Genomic DNA, 14,963 nt, shown 5'->3' with positions numbered 1-14,963 from the left:
AAACTGTTCAGAGCGCAAGAATTGAAGTAAGTCCTTTTCATTTTTGAGTTCCCAAGTGTCTAGTATGGTGCTCTGCGCTTTGGCACTCCATGGATACTTAAGGAATGGAATGGAGTGGTGTTAAGGTTGGTTCCTCAGGCCCCTCAATCGGGACTGCAAGGAACAGCTGTGAAGTTGCAGGCGGCTAGTATGCATGAGCGGGATTATATTATGTGGATTGTTAGAGGCTTGGGAGGGCTCAGTATGTGAGCCACAGATGTGTCTCTAAAAATGTCCCAAAGGAAACTGAGATTGCCCCTTGGCCAGAGGGGCCAAGTGCTTATTGATTCCTTAAATCACTCCTCCATCATCCTAGAAGGCAAGTAGGTCTGTGTGTGGCTCCAGGTAAACAGGAGTTTACTTCTGCTGCACTGAGGAAGCCCCTCGCATACTCCCGGAAGCTCGCATTGGTTTCAGTAACAGGGCAGCGTTCGGCCAGCCATCTAGAAAACCGTGGACCTGCGCGACGTGGGTCTCAGGGAGAACTCTGGCCGGGGGCGCAGCGCAGCGTGCACGAGGCCCCCGCTCCCTCGCCACGCCCACTTCCTGCCCCATCCCGGGCCTTTCCAGGTCCCCTCTCCCGGTGAACCGGATGCTCTGTCAGTTTCCTCCTCCGCTTCCTCAGCGGCCTCCGCTTCTCTGGCGAAGCCGGGGGTACCGACGAGGGCACAGGCAGGAGCTCCTGGCGGTTAGCCTGGCAGGAGTAGGAGGCCGGTAGGAGCTGGGCGCGCACGGTTACCGAGCGTGGAGGAGACACTGCCCTGCGGCGATGGGTGCCAGGGCCGCTCCTTCACGCCGGAGGCTGGCAGGGCGGAGGCTGCGATACCTGCCCACCGGGAGCTTTCCCTTTCTCCTCCTCCTCCTCCTCCTCTGCATCCAGCTCGGGGGAGGACAGAAGAAAAAAGAGGTAGAACGAAGCCTTTGGCTTTCCGGGTGGGCCCGAGCTGGCTGGGGCTGGCTGGGGCGGGCCGGGGCGGCGGCGTTGCCAGGCAGCCTCGCCGCGTTGCTAGGCAGCCGGGCGGCGGGGCGTGGGCGAGGGCGGCCTCCGGGCGTGAGCCCAGGGTTTGGGAGGCCAGTGGGCCACGCAGTTGCGGATGTGGGTTAGCCTGGTGTTTTCTCAAAAACCGTAAAGCATCCCTTTTCACTCTGCTCCTCAACACCGCAAATCTTTCAGACTACGGAGCTTTTGACCCTCGGAGGCCGAGCTTTGGGCCCTTGAGTTACTAAAAGGAGTGTGTTGCTTGTGAAAATACCTTTTAGTAGTATTTGCAAACAAGAGAACTATTTGGTCTTTATGTTCAGTACCCAGCTCTCTTCGTTATTCGTGTCAAGAGGCAGCGGAGCCTATTGGACGTGTGTTTTAAGTTTGTATTCATAATTACACATTTTTAAAGCCGTAGGTTTATTTTTCTTTGTTGAATTCATATAATGGCAAGAATAAGCTCACATTATTTAAATTAGGTAAATTGGTGAAGTGAAGATCATCTGATTTCAGTCTTAGTTCTCTGATAACTGATAAGAGGGTTGAAGTAACAGTATTTAAAATAGTAGAGTTATTTGCGAATTTCAGTTATCCATCTTTGTCTTGGATACTCAGTCTAGCAGGATCAGAAAAAAATTATTTGGAAATGTGAGTAGTATTTCTAAGCGTACGTTATTTTAGTAAGAGTATTCGCTTATTCGAGATAGTTTTTCCTGGTGAAGTATTACACGTGACTCAAAATCGAATTCGGGTTTAAAATATTACCACAGGTTTCTTGATAGTTGGATAGAGAGTGAAAAAACAGCTTCATTTGTAAAATAATTGATTCTTTTTACTCTTTGCTTGAAACAACTGTGAACTCAATAGTAACTTCTTGTTAGTTTTTTAATTTTAACATGAAAGTAGGCCGTAACAAAATTCTTGGTGGAGTTCTGGTAAGAGATTTAGAGAACTGTTAAAACTGTACTTAAAAATATAATTTAAAGAACTATTTTGTAGCATTTGGTATTTATATACCACATTCCAAGAGTTTTAGATGTCATAGTTTTTCTTGAGGAAAGGGGATTAAAAAGTTTTTTTCAAGGATTACCACAGCAGAGTGCAGTAGAAAACGATGAGGAGTTCCATGTAAACGTTGATGTTTTACTTCTTAGAAAGATCACTGTGGGGGCACTTGGGTGGCTCAGTCCTTTGAGCTGACCCCTTTTGATTTAGGTTTAGGTCATGATCTCAGGGTCTTGAGATGAGCCCTGCCTGTGCGGTGCTCAGCAGGGAGTCCGCTTGAGATTCCCTCTAGCCCTCTCCCTCTACCCCTTCCCCCCACCTTCCATCTTGTTTTTGCAGTCTCTTCCTCTAAAAATAAATAAATCTTAGGGAAAAAAAAAAGGAAAAAAGATCACTGTGATCACAGTAACTTTCAACTGGAAGAAAAGCCTGAAAAATCTCAAAAGTGTACATCTTCAAAGCATCTTGGTATCCAGTTGTACACTACTTTAACATGTGGGAAAACACTTGTTAATTTAGTATAATTACAATAAATTAACATTTGTTCCATCAACATGTTTTTTATAAAAGAAGTTTTATTTTTTTATTTTATTTTTTAAAGATTTTATTTATTTATTTGACAGAGATAGAGACAGCCAGCGAGAGAGGGAACACAAGCAGGGGGAGTGGGAGAGGAAGAAGCAGGCTCATAGCGGAGGAGCCTGATGTGGGGCTTGATCCCTTAATGCCGGGATCAGCCCTGAGCCGAAGGCAGATGCTTAACCGCTATGCCACCCAGGCGCCCCTATAAAAGGGGTTTTAAATGAAAAATTAGGGAGAAAATTGTTAAGGATTAGAAAAGGACGTCTTCCAGAACTGCTTTTATTTCTCTTAAACTGGAGAGTCTAGTACTACTATGTGGTGGTATTGCAGAATACACATATTTAAGGAAAAGAAGAGCAAAATAACAAATAATTGAAGTTTTAATACTTCACTCAATGAGTACACATATCTGGAATGTAGTATGTGAGAATAAACTCACATTACTTAAGTTATACAAGTTTGTGAAGTTCACAGCACCTGATTTCGATCTTAGTCCTTAATAACTTGGAGGGCTGTGGTGTCTTTCAATGCTAGAAGAAACACATTCTTTATTAGAAATATTGGAATGTGGTTGGTCAGCATTGTACTTTTCTGGGGGTATTCCAGGGTTGTTTTGAACATGTCACTTCATTCTTTGCTGAATTTAGAACCTGATGCCTAGTACAAAATTCGACGCCATTGAACCAGCAAGTATAGCAGTTGGAACTTAGTTTACTACAATAAATATTACTGACATAAGTGCTAGAGAAGTTGACTTGGCATGAGTAGTGTATCCCTTCAGTTGAACCTGGAACCAAGAATAGACATTAGTTGCTTTTAAGGAAGTAATAGTTAGGATAGTAATAGCTACCACCATAGGTTTTCGAGTCAGACAGATGGTCCACTTACAGCTTAGTCACTATCTAATTGTATGACATCAGGCAAACCACTTAACTTCCCTAATTTTAACTTCTTTATTTTAAAACACAGATATAATGCCTACATCTCAGGGTTGTCACTGGGGTTGAATAAGACTGTATATAAACTACTTAGTGCGATGCCTTGAACATAACGGATGATCAATACTGGTAGCTATTATTATGTGTTCTTCATTTAAATGAGAGCATTAGACATGATAAGATCCTTTTCAAATTTTTTTGCTAAAGAAACTGATTTTATCATTATTGTAAAATATATAGTTACTAGAATAAATTGCCTATTTTATTATGAAACACAGTTCCAAACTCTTACATTGGGAACTTCCCAGGAGATTTTGCATCATCGAAGAATTGGTGGTATTCATGAGTGTGTGTGTCCACATATATGTTTTTGTATCTGTTTCTTCATGAAGACATTTAATTCATTAAAAAATAATTTTGTTATATTTTCTAAGAATATAATGAAGAGCAATAGATGAGTGAATAGACAAAGAAAATTGGAGATTTTTATAGTCACTTTCCTTAATTACATTGAGTATAGTCACTAAACTAATTTTTGAATCCTCACGTAAAGTGATATGAATTTGTGGGAGGCTATAGTTTCTTGGTACTATATTATTTGCGTATGTAGTGCATCATTTTCTTTTTATTTTAATGACTTCTCTATTTTTTACATTAACACTTAACCAGTTAATCAGCTTCATTTAGAATTGTTTTAATCTATATTAATAATACCCGATAATAAAAAAGGAGCTCAGATTCTGTAATTAAGTGGATTTATTGACTTTGCCATTATCAAAAGCAGCTTTTATAATTATCCTTTATGTTAGCTAATAGCCTATGACATGTAGGTAACAATATGCATTATGAAAAATTGAGCAGCTCATAAATATTTTTGCGAAATAATATGATTGCCTAAATGAAATATCTCAAATGCTTCAGACAGAACTTCTGTATGTCATTAATGTTTTTAAGAACATTTTACACTGAGATGAATATATCCAGTTATTTTTTTAGTGGCATAGCCATTAAATAGAGACTTTACTATCTTAGCAAATGAAGAAAAGGGAGAGGATGGAGGTAGGCAATGGATTTTATCTTTAAGTGAAGAACTTAAGTTGAAAAAAATTTGTAAATATATGAGCACAACTTTAAGAAATGCATAGTAATTATGCCTTGATATGTATACACAGAGACCACAGATTATTGCCGATGCAGGTAGTTTCATCTAGGCGAGATTTTGTGTATAGTAACTCCTTGCTGAGTAATTGGAAGTGACAGGTCTTACTCAGAATGGCCAAAATGGCTTTTCAAGTATTGTGAATGCTTAGCCTGCTGCAGTTTCACAGATGATGGCAGAAGGCATGGAATTCCTGGGTCGCAGGTGGACAGGTTATCACTCACAGCAGCAGATTTGCCAGAGTATCAGCATTTGTGCTGCTGAGGCAGGCTAAATGACCCCTATAGCTGTAGGAAGTTTTGTGGCGGAAGAAGAACCTTGAGATTAAGGAGCTCAAATCTTTCATAATGGGCAGGAAGCTTGTTTGACCTTTGACCCAGAGGATGACATTATCTTTATTAAACTGGAAAGTAAAAAAACTGCTCTTTGTTTTAAAAAGGGAAAGGGCGGAAATGTGTAACCCGAGCCACAGATTTATCAGTTGTTAATCTTTTGCCACATTTACTTTTGCATTTTCTCCATATTCAGTGAATTTGGATGAGTGTGATCCCTATGCCAGTGATGGATATTGGTTACTTTGGTGGTTTCCAGGGTTTATTTGGTGAGTCAGACTATCTTATGATTGCTTTTTTCCTTAAGACTCCCTCCTGAAGCATCGCACTAATTCCACCAAGATAGAAAATTTACCTTTGGCTAAGTATAGGAGTGGCTGTTGTTCCCCTGCTAGAGAATGGGTAGATCACGAACAAATGTATACATTACATTCCGAGAGAGAGAGAGAGAGAGAGAGAGAGAGAGAGAGAGAGAGAGCGAGAGCGAGAGCGCGCACTCTCGGCATACAATGAGGGGACCAAATAGTATTTATGTAAGTCTCTATCTACTTTTTATTTTACCTATTGGGCAAGATTTCTGCGTCTTCTCAAATTGAGCGTATCTAAAGGGGGAACTTTTTTTTTTATTGTTAAAGATTTTATCTATTTGACACAGAGAGAGAGTACAAGCAGGGGGAGCGGCAGGCAGAGGGAGAGGGAGAAGCCAGAGAAGCGGGCTCCCAACTGAGCAGCCAGCCCATGCGATGCAGGCTTGGTCCCTGAGATCATGACCTGAGTCCAAGGCAGATGCTTAACTGACTGAGCCACCTAGGTGCCCCTAAAAGGTTCAACTCGTAATCCTTCTCTCTGCCCATCTGTTTTCTCATTGCTGTTAACAGTGCTGTTTTATGGAGAACAAATTTTAACATCCTAGAATCCCATTTTTTAAGTAATCATTAGCCAGTATTATGTCTTTCTTGCTCTTACCCTGTATTTTGCACATTGCGTATAGAAAGGCTGGCTTTACATACTTTCTTGAGGAGTTGTATACAGATTTAAGGAGAACATCTTGCCAAAATAGGGTTTCTCCCTTAATAGCTATCAAAAACCATAAATATTTAGTTTGAATATTAAAATTTCAAAAAAGCTATTTGAAACAATAGGGAATATTTTTTTTTTCCCGTGGTAATCGGTATCTATCTGCCTTCTCACCTCATTGTCTGTGTTTCTTTTTAATGCCAGAAGAAAAAAAGATCAACACTGAGCTTATGGAGTCCTTCAAAATCTATGATAAAAGTCTTAACATAGAAGAGTAGAACTCTGAAGCCATTTATGAACTGAAAAAAAGTTAATAAAAGGAAGCCTTTACTAATATGTTTATTGTTACTAAAGTTTTGGTTGATCGTATAAAGATACAATTACTTTGACATTTGGAGGTGAAAAAGAAATTTCTTTCCACTGCATGTTACCATGAGAATGTAACTATCTTTAATGAAAAGGAGCACTTTAGTATAGGTTTAATAAATTGTGATACTGATTTTATTAAATGGAACTCTTTTTATTTCAGGAGTGTATTTTTAGAGATGGCTTAACATTGTCAGTATGATTTGACTCAACTTTTGGAAATATTTTAATTCAGAGGAGTCTTTGCTTGGAAAACAAAACCATTGGGAAATTTGTATGAGTATTGTGTAAAACTTGGAGTACAGAATTCATTAGGAAATGAAGAAAAGTAACAATAGAACAGACAGGAGATAGAATGCTAAGCATTTCGCTTAGGGTAGATATGATCTTTACAGTATTTTTGCTTGGTGGTTTGGCAGACATCTTTGTTTGCCTTTCCTTTAATTTGCCAACAGTACCTTGTTTTGATTTAGAGAAACTGGGACTATCCCAAGCTTAAAATATTTAAGTGAAAGATTATCATTATCTAGTACCTTAAAAATTATTGGTTGAGGAGTGAGCACATACCCAATTATATGGAGACTTGTGACAAGTTTCCTCCTTTTTCATCAAGCACACAAGGAATCGGGAAGTTCTCACTTCTTGTCTTTGTTATGTGAATATGAGAATGTGATGCTTAAGTTACTGTACCCATCTTGTAAACATTAAAGTGCAAGCCTGAGGGCAAAACCAGTTCATGATGGCAGAGTAAAAAAATGGAAAGAACAGGGGTGTCTGACATGACTTAACCAGCTTTGTAATTGCTGTAACTCTGGACTCCCTGTTAGGTGCTAATCTTCATATGGTTTAAGACATTTTGTATTGAATTTTCAGATTTTTTGTATTTGAAAGCATTCTGCTGAGGGAAGTTATTTTGGATTAAGAGTTTTACCCATGATTGTTATTTACCCAACTTGTAAATTTAGAATCTCTTTTTTTTTTTTTTTTTACTGTGCTTAGTACCTTAACAATTAGTTAGCTATATGACCTTCTTTGTGAATTAGGTATTACATATTAAAGGATTATTTACATACACACACACACACATATATATGTGTATTTACATATATATATCTCCTTTATCTTTGAATATTAAGGATCATTATTACAAGTCTGTGTATGTTTTGATGTTTTTGGAAGTGAATTTTTCCGTGTGTTCCTTTTATTAATATAACTTTGTTTTTGTTGTATGAAGTTCTCTAGTATATGTCCAAAAAATTGTAGGAAAGAAATTGGAAATAAATTTATTATGTGCCTTAAAAGCTCTTAGCCCAAGAAAGGAAAGAAAGATTAAGTTATGTCTTAGATATATTTGCTGTATGCTGTTTTCTGTGTGAATGCTTTTAAAAATACTTATTTCTTTTGCTTTTGTGTGTAATAGAGTGGCACATAGTTTCATTTTAAAGACTATCAAATAAAATAGAGGAAGGCACTTTTATTTTGAAAATGATCATATTTTAATATTGTTCTTTGGTTTGCATTTGAGTTTAAGATTAGGCCAAAGAAAAGTTGGGACCCTCCCCCACCAAGGATGAGGGTATTGTGCAATGCTGATTATTCCATGTTTTTTTGTTTTTTACATTGGAGCTTTCAAAGTGAATAAAGGATTTTTCTCATACTCAGGAAAGTGAAGTGGTGTGCTGTGTCTTGCTATTGTTTCCTGTAGTTTGCCCTCTTGAGACTTGATGGGGAGAAAGAGTGGCTGAGTCAAGGTGTAATACTATCATAATGGTACTCTAATTAAATTTAGCTTCCTATTGACAGGTACATGAGTCACATGCCTTGATGGGTACAGTAACTCAAGCATCATGTTCTCGTATTCATATAACAAAGACAAGAAGAGAGAACCAAGAGAGAGTCATAACCATAGATTTTTTTTTTTTTAATGGAATGTTAGAGCGGGAGTGTCAGGTTTCAGGCTAAATAACGAAGTTGGGACTAGAAGTTAGGTTTCCTGACACCAGAATTTATATTTCCATATTCCCATGCTCAGTTATGCTGTCAGATTCTCCTCCTTGCCCCCAACCCCATAACTACTTTCATAATACTCTGTTTTCTTCTGTCTTTTCACAGCTGATGTTTTAACTTTGTAACTTCCTCTTCGTGGATATTCATTTTTTAAAACCTAAAATGATTAAAAATTTGGCAGATGTAAAACCTATTAATACGGCTTAGACTTGACTCCTTTGAGAACATAATTTATAAAATTAAGCCATCTGTTTCTTTATGAACCTGTTTAAATAAATGAAGTTAGGCTATGGTAAACCTTAGTCACAAGAGTCAGAACTCTAAAAACAGCACAGAACCCCAACCAGTGCCTCCTGCAATCCCTAATACTAAGTAAAGCATGTTCACAAATCTATTTGCCAAAGCCGGAAACCTGGGCACATTTCACTTGGTCTCAGACCTTTTCTTGTGACTTTTTTGACACTCCTTCCCCTACCCCAGCTAAAGATACTCTGCAACTTCTCTGACCAGTGCTGTTTTTGAGGAGTACTGTTTACTTATTGTTTAAACGCCACAGGGTGCAATCCAAGGTTCTTTGCAGGCTGTTAGTGCTTTTCCTGAGTAAGCCTGCGTCTGACTTTCCTGTTTGCTGTCTCTCTGCTCTTACGTGCTTCCCTTCAGTGGCAACTTTAGTCACCCCCTACCCTGTTTTGGATGAGGAACTCCTCCTCTGTGCTCACACAAATGGATCTTTGTGCTTATTTCTTTATAGCATTTATGTGAATTATTGTCTGTCATCTGTCGTTCCTGTTATTGTACAAGCTCTTTGAAGAGAAGGGTTTTTTTTCTTCATTTCTATACCCACATATTCAAGCATAGTGCCTTGGGGTTGGTAAATGCTTAGCGAAGTTATTTTGGTCAAGTTACTTAATCTCTCTAAGCCTCTTTTCCCTATCTGTAAAATGGAGATAGTATGTTAGTCCCTACTGTAGAGCTGTGAGCCTTACATGAGATAATCCTGTAGAGGACTTAGCAGCATAGTGCATGGAACATAGTAAATGCTTCATGTTAGATATGGTGCTCATGTTGGTGAATGAATTTGTAGGGTGTATTGTTGGTTGTTCTACACGAATAGCACACATTTACTTGGCAGGAGACAAGTTAAAAACTAATGCATTTGATATGCATAATTTTTTATAAATATTTTGTTTTCCTATTTGACAAGTTAGGACTTTTGAGAATGTCATTGCTTTTTTCATTCCAGACATAATGGGCACTTTTACTGCTTGACTTTTATATGGCATTTGACATTTTTGGCTACTACTTCCTCACCTTCCCCATCCCCAACTTTATTGACGTATAATTGACATCTAATAGTTTGAATATTTAAGGTGTACAACGTGCTGACTTGATACACTTATATGTTGGAAAATGATCATCACCATAGCCTTAGCTAACACCTCCATCACACCACATGGTTACCATTCCCTTTACATGGTGAGACATTTAAGATTTACTCTTGTAACCAACTTTCAAGTAAATACTACACTACTGTTAAGTATAATCACAATACTGAATTAGATTACCAGAACTTACTTTTAATTGGAAGTTTGTTCCTTTTGACCAATATTTTCCCATTTCCACCACCCCCACCTCCTGTGACTACCACTCTGTTTGTATAAAATTTTTTTTCTTTGATTCCTCATATAAGTGAAATCATACACTATTTGTCTGTCTGATTTATTTCACTTAGTATAATGCCCTCAGTGTCAATCCACACTGTTGCAAATGGCAGGATTTCTTAGTTTTACTATGACTGAATGGAATATTTTCCTTTGTGTGTGTGTGTGTGTGTGTGTGTGTGTGTATGTGTGTATGATATGGTATATATGCATTCCATAGCTGCTTCATATTCATCTGTCAGTGGACGCTTCCATTGTTTTCATGTCTTGGCTATTGTAAGTAATGGTGTTATGAACATGGGGGTGTAGGTATCTTTTTGAGTTAGTGTTTTCATTTTGTTTGAATGTATTCCAAAAGTGGAATTGCTGGATCACATGGTAGTTCTATTTTTAATTTTTTGAGGATCCTCTATTTTGTTTTCTTCCCCCATTCTGTTTTCCATAGTAGCTATACCACTTTATAATCCCACCAGTAGTGCATGAGGGTTCCCTTTTTCCATATCCTCACCAGCATTTGTTAATCACTTGTCTTCTTATTTTTTCTAGTTTCATGGAGAAATCATTGGCATACATCATTATATAAGTTTAGGATGTATACCATTATTGTTTGATTTGCACATATTACTACAATAGTTTTAGCTAACATCCATATAGATACATTAAAAAGAAAAGAAAAAAAATCTCCTTTTGATGAGAATTCTTAGGACTTACTGTGTTAACAGTTTTCCTGTGCATCATACGGCACTGTTAGCTATAGTCATCATGTTGTATGTTACATTTCTAATACTTATATATGGGAATTTGTACCTTCTGACCATATTTTTCCAATTATCCCACCCCTACTCTGCTTCTGGTAATCACAGGTCACAAGTGTGATCTCTTTTTTTCTATTATTTTTATTATGAAGTCATATAGTATTTCTCTTTCTATGACTTATTTCACTTAGCATAATGCTCCCATGTTGTTGAAAATGGTAGTATTTCCTCATTTTTTTATGGCTGAGTAATATCCCATTGTATATATGCGCCACAACTTCTTTTTCTAGTCATTTACTGACGGACATTTAGGTTGTTTCCACGTCTTAGTATTGTAAATAATGCTGTTATGAACATGGGGTTGCACTTATCTATTTGAGTTACTGTTTTTGTTTTTTCTGGATACATTCCCATAAGTGGAATTTCTGGGTCATATAATAGTTCTATTTTTATTATGTTTTTAAGGATCCTCCATTCTGTTTTCCACAGTGGCTATGCCAGTTTACAGTCCCACACGCAGCATACTCACAGGTTCCTTTTTCTATATATGCTCACCAGTATTTGTTGTCTCATGTCTTTTTGATGATAGGCTTTCTAACAGGCATGGCTTGTTTGTTTTGATGATGGCCATTCTAACAGGCATGAGGTGATATCTCATTATGGTTTAGATTTGCATTTCTCTAATGACTCATGATGTTGACCATCGTTTCATGTAGCTGTTGGCCTTTTGTATACCTTCTCAGGGAAAGAAATGTCTATTCAGGTTTTTTGCCCACTTTTTTAATTGCATTTTTTTGTTTTTTGTTTTTGTTTGTTTTGGCTATTGAGTTGTAGGAGTTCTTTATGTAGAGATTAACGTCTTATCAGATATATGGCACAAATGTTTTTTCCCCATTCTGGAGGTCATCTTTTTACTCTGTTGGTGGTTTCCTTTGCTGTAGAAGCTTTTTAGTTTGATGTAGGTCCACTTATTTTTTGTTTTGTTGCTTGCACTTTAGGGTCATAGCCAACCACTGCTAAGACCCATGTCAAGGACTTTTATTTCTGTTTTCTTCTAGGGATTTCATGGTTTCAGGTCTTATAAGTGTTAATCCATTTCAATTTAATTTTTGTGTGGTATAAGATGGGAGTCTACTTTCATTGTTTTATATATGAATATCCAATTTCCCCAGCACCATTTATTGAGGAGATTGTGTTTTCTACACTGAATATTCTTAGCTCTCTTGTCAAATATTAGTTGACTGCATATGCTTAGGTTTATTTGTGAGCTCTTGATTCTGTTACTTTGATCTCTTTTTCTGTTTTTATGCCAGTACCATACTGTTTTGATATTTAGTATTATAGTACAGTTGGAAATTAGGAAATGTTATGTCTCCTGTTTTGTTTTTGCTCAGGGTTTCTTTGGCTATTTGGGTCTTTTATGGTTTTGTACATATTTTAGGATAGTTTTGTCTACTTCTATAAAAATGCCATCGGAATCTTGATAGGGATTGCATTGAATCTATACGTAGCTTTTATGTGGTATGAACATTTAACAATATTTTTCCAATCCCTGAGCATGGGATACCTTTCCATTTATTTGTGTCCTCTTCCATTTCTTTCAGTCTTGTAGTTTTCTTTCAGTCTTGTAGTTTTCAGAGGGGTGCCTGGCTGGCTCAGTTGGTAGAGCACATGACTCTTGATCTTAAGGTCACAAGCTTGATCCCCGTGCTGGGTGTAGAGATTACTTAAATAAAATCAGTCTTTNTTTTTTTTTTTTTTTTTTTTTTTTTTTTTTAGATTTTATTTATTTATTTGAGAGAGAAGAGTGAGTGAGAGAGAGCACAAGTGAGGGGGAGGGGCAGAGGGAGAGGGAGAAGCAGAGTCCCTGCTGAGCAGGGAGCCTGATGTGGCACTCAACCCCAAGACTCCAGGATCATGATTTGAGCAGAAGGCAGATGCTTAATCAGCTGAGCCAGGCACCCCAAATAAAATCAGTCTTGTAGTTTTCAGAGTACAGATCTTTCAACTCCTTGGTTAAGTTTATTCCTAGTATTTTATTGAAGTTATTGTAAGTGGGATTTTTTTATTTTTTAGATAATTCATTGTTAATGTGTAGAAATGCTTCTGATTTTTGCATGTTAATTTTGTATCCTGCAACTTTACTAAATTCATTGATTAGATCTAACAGTTTTTTGGTGGAGTCTTTAGAACTTTCTATGTATAAAATTATGTCACCTGCGAATGGAGACAATTTTACTTTTTCCTTTCAAATATTGATGCCTTTTATTTCTTTTTCTTGCCTGATTGTTCTGGCAAGGACTTTCAAGACCATGTTGATTAAAAGTGATGAGAGTGGGCACTTTGTTTTGTTCCTGATCTTAGAGGGAAAGCTTTTAACCTTTCATCCTTGAGTATGATAACAGTTTTGGGCTTATTATCTAAGGACTTTATTATGTTTCGTCTATATCTAATTAAAGAGTTTTTTTTTTTTAAATCATGAATGGATGTTAAGTTTTGTCAAATGCCTTTTCTGTGTCTATTGAGATAATCATGGTATTTTTCTTTCATTCTGTTAATGTGATGTATCACAGTGATTGATTTATGTATGTTAAACCATACTTGCATCCAGAATATAAATTTCTCTTGACCATGATGAATGATCCTTTGAATGTGCTGGTAAATTCAGTTTGCTAGTATTTTATTGAGACTTTTTGCATGGGCATTTATCAGGGATTTTGGTCTGTTATTTTTTTGGTATTGTCCTTTTCTGGATTTGGTATCAGGGTACTGCTGGTCTTATAAAACGAACTTCAGAGCATTCTTTCTTTGATTTATTGGGAAGACTTTGAGAAGCATGCATTGATTCTTCTTTAAATGTTTGGTAAAATTCATGAGTGAAGCCATCTGGTCCTGGGCTTTTCTTTGCTGGAAATTTTTGATTAAATCTCCTTACTAGTTATTAGTTTATTGGGAATATTTTTTCCTGATCCAGTCTTGGCAGTTTGTGTGTTTCTAGGAATTTTTCCATTTCTTCTAAGGTTGTCCAGTTTGGTGGCATGTAGTTGTTCTTAATAGCCTCTTCTGATTCTTTGTATTTCTGTGGTATACGTTGTAGTATTTCCTTTTTCATTTATAATTTTCTTGACTAGGGTCCTCTCTCTTTTTCATTGATTATCATGCCTGAAGTTTTGTCAATTTTACTCTTTCAAAGAATCAACCCTTAGTTTGGTTAATATTTTCTATTGTTTTCCTGTTCTTGATTTCATTTATTTCTGCTCTAATCTTTACTATTCATTCCTTTAGCTAACTTTGAACTGTTTGTTCTTCTTTTTCTAGTTCTAAGGTATAGAATTACTTTGTTTATTTGGTATCAATCTTGCTTCTTAATATAGTGGTTATTGCTATGAATTTCCCTTCTAGAACTGCTTTTGCTGCGTCCCATAGGTTTTGGTAGGTTGTGTTTCATTTACATTTGTTCTCAGGTACTTTTTTTAATTTACCTTTGATTTCTTTTTTGATACATTGGTTGTTTAACAGAATGTCATTTAATTTCCATATAATTGTGAATTTTTCAGTGTTTCTCTTGTTATTGATTTCCAGTTTCATACCATCATGGCCAGAGAAGATACTTGATATGATTTCAGTCTTCTTGAATTTGCTAAGACTTTTTTTTTTTATGGCCTAATATACGATGTTTTCTAGTAAATGTTCCATGTGTGCTTGAGAAGAATGTGTAGCCTGCTGTTGTCAGATAGAATGTTCTGTATATGGTTTTTAGTTAGTGTCATTTGCTCTACAGTGTATTTCAAATCCATTGTTTTCTTACTGACTCTCTGGATGGGTGATGTATCCATTGTTGACTAAGGGATATTAAAGTCTCCAACTATTATTGTATTCATGTTTATTTTTCCTTTTATCTCTGTTAGTTTTTTCTTTAATTAGGTACTCCCTTATTGGGCATATAAATATTTATAAGTGTTATATATTTTTGATTTATTGAACACTTTAGCATTATATAGTGACCTTTTTTTATCATTGCATACTAATTTTTATTTATTTATTTATTTATTTTATTTTTTAAAGATTTTATTTATTTATTCGATAGAGATAGAGACAGCCAGCGAGAGAGGGAACACAC

General features: G+C 36.8%; 1 protein-coding gene across 2 annotated transcripts in view; it reads left to right on the top strand.

Annotated features, from left to right (window-relative positions):
• The first annotated feature begins 538 nt into the window (after window positions 1-538).
• TUSC3 (tumor suppressor candidate 3) overlaps window positions 539-14,963 on the top strand; it is a 185,963-nt gene continuing 171,538 nt past the window's right edge. The window contains exon 1 of one of the 2 annotated variants that reach the window (XM_034647488.1): window positions 539-946. In XM_034647488.1, coding sequence (XP_034503379.1) covers window positions 809-946 — 138 coding nt within the window. In that variant the 5' untranslated portion in view covers window positions 539-808. The remainder of the gene's footprint in view (window positions 947-14,963) is intronic. The other variant, XM_034647489.1, reaches the window with a different exon arrangement.

This window comes from Ailuropoda melanoleuca, chromosome 18 (genome assembly GCF_002007445.2).
Source record: "Ailuropoda melanoleuca isolate Jingjing chromosome 18, ASM200744v2, whole genome shotgun sequence".
NCBI lineage: Eukaryota > Metazoa > Chordata > Mammalia > Carnivora > Ursidae > Ailuropoda > Ailuropoda melanoleuca.
Note: the sequence above shows the minus strand (reverse complement) of the source record. Positions and strands in the feature narration are given on the sequence as shown.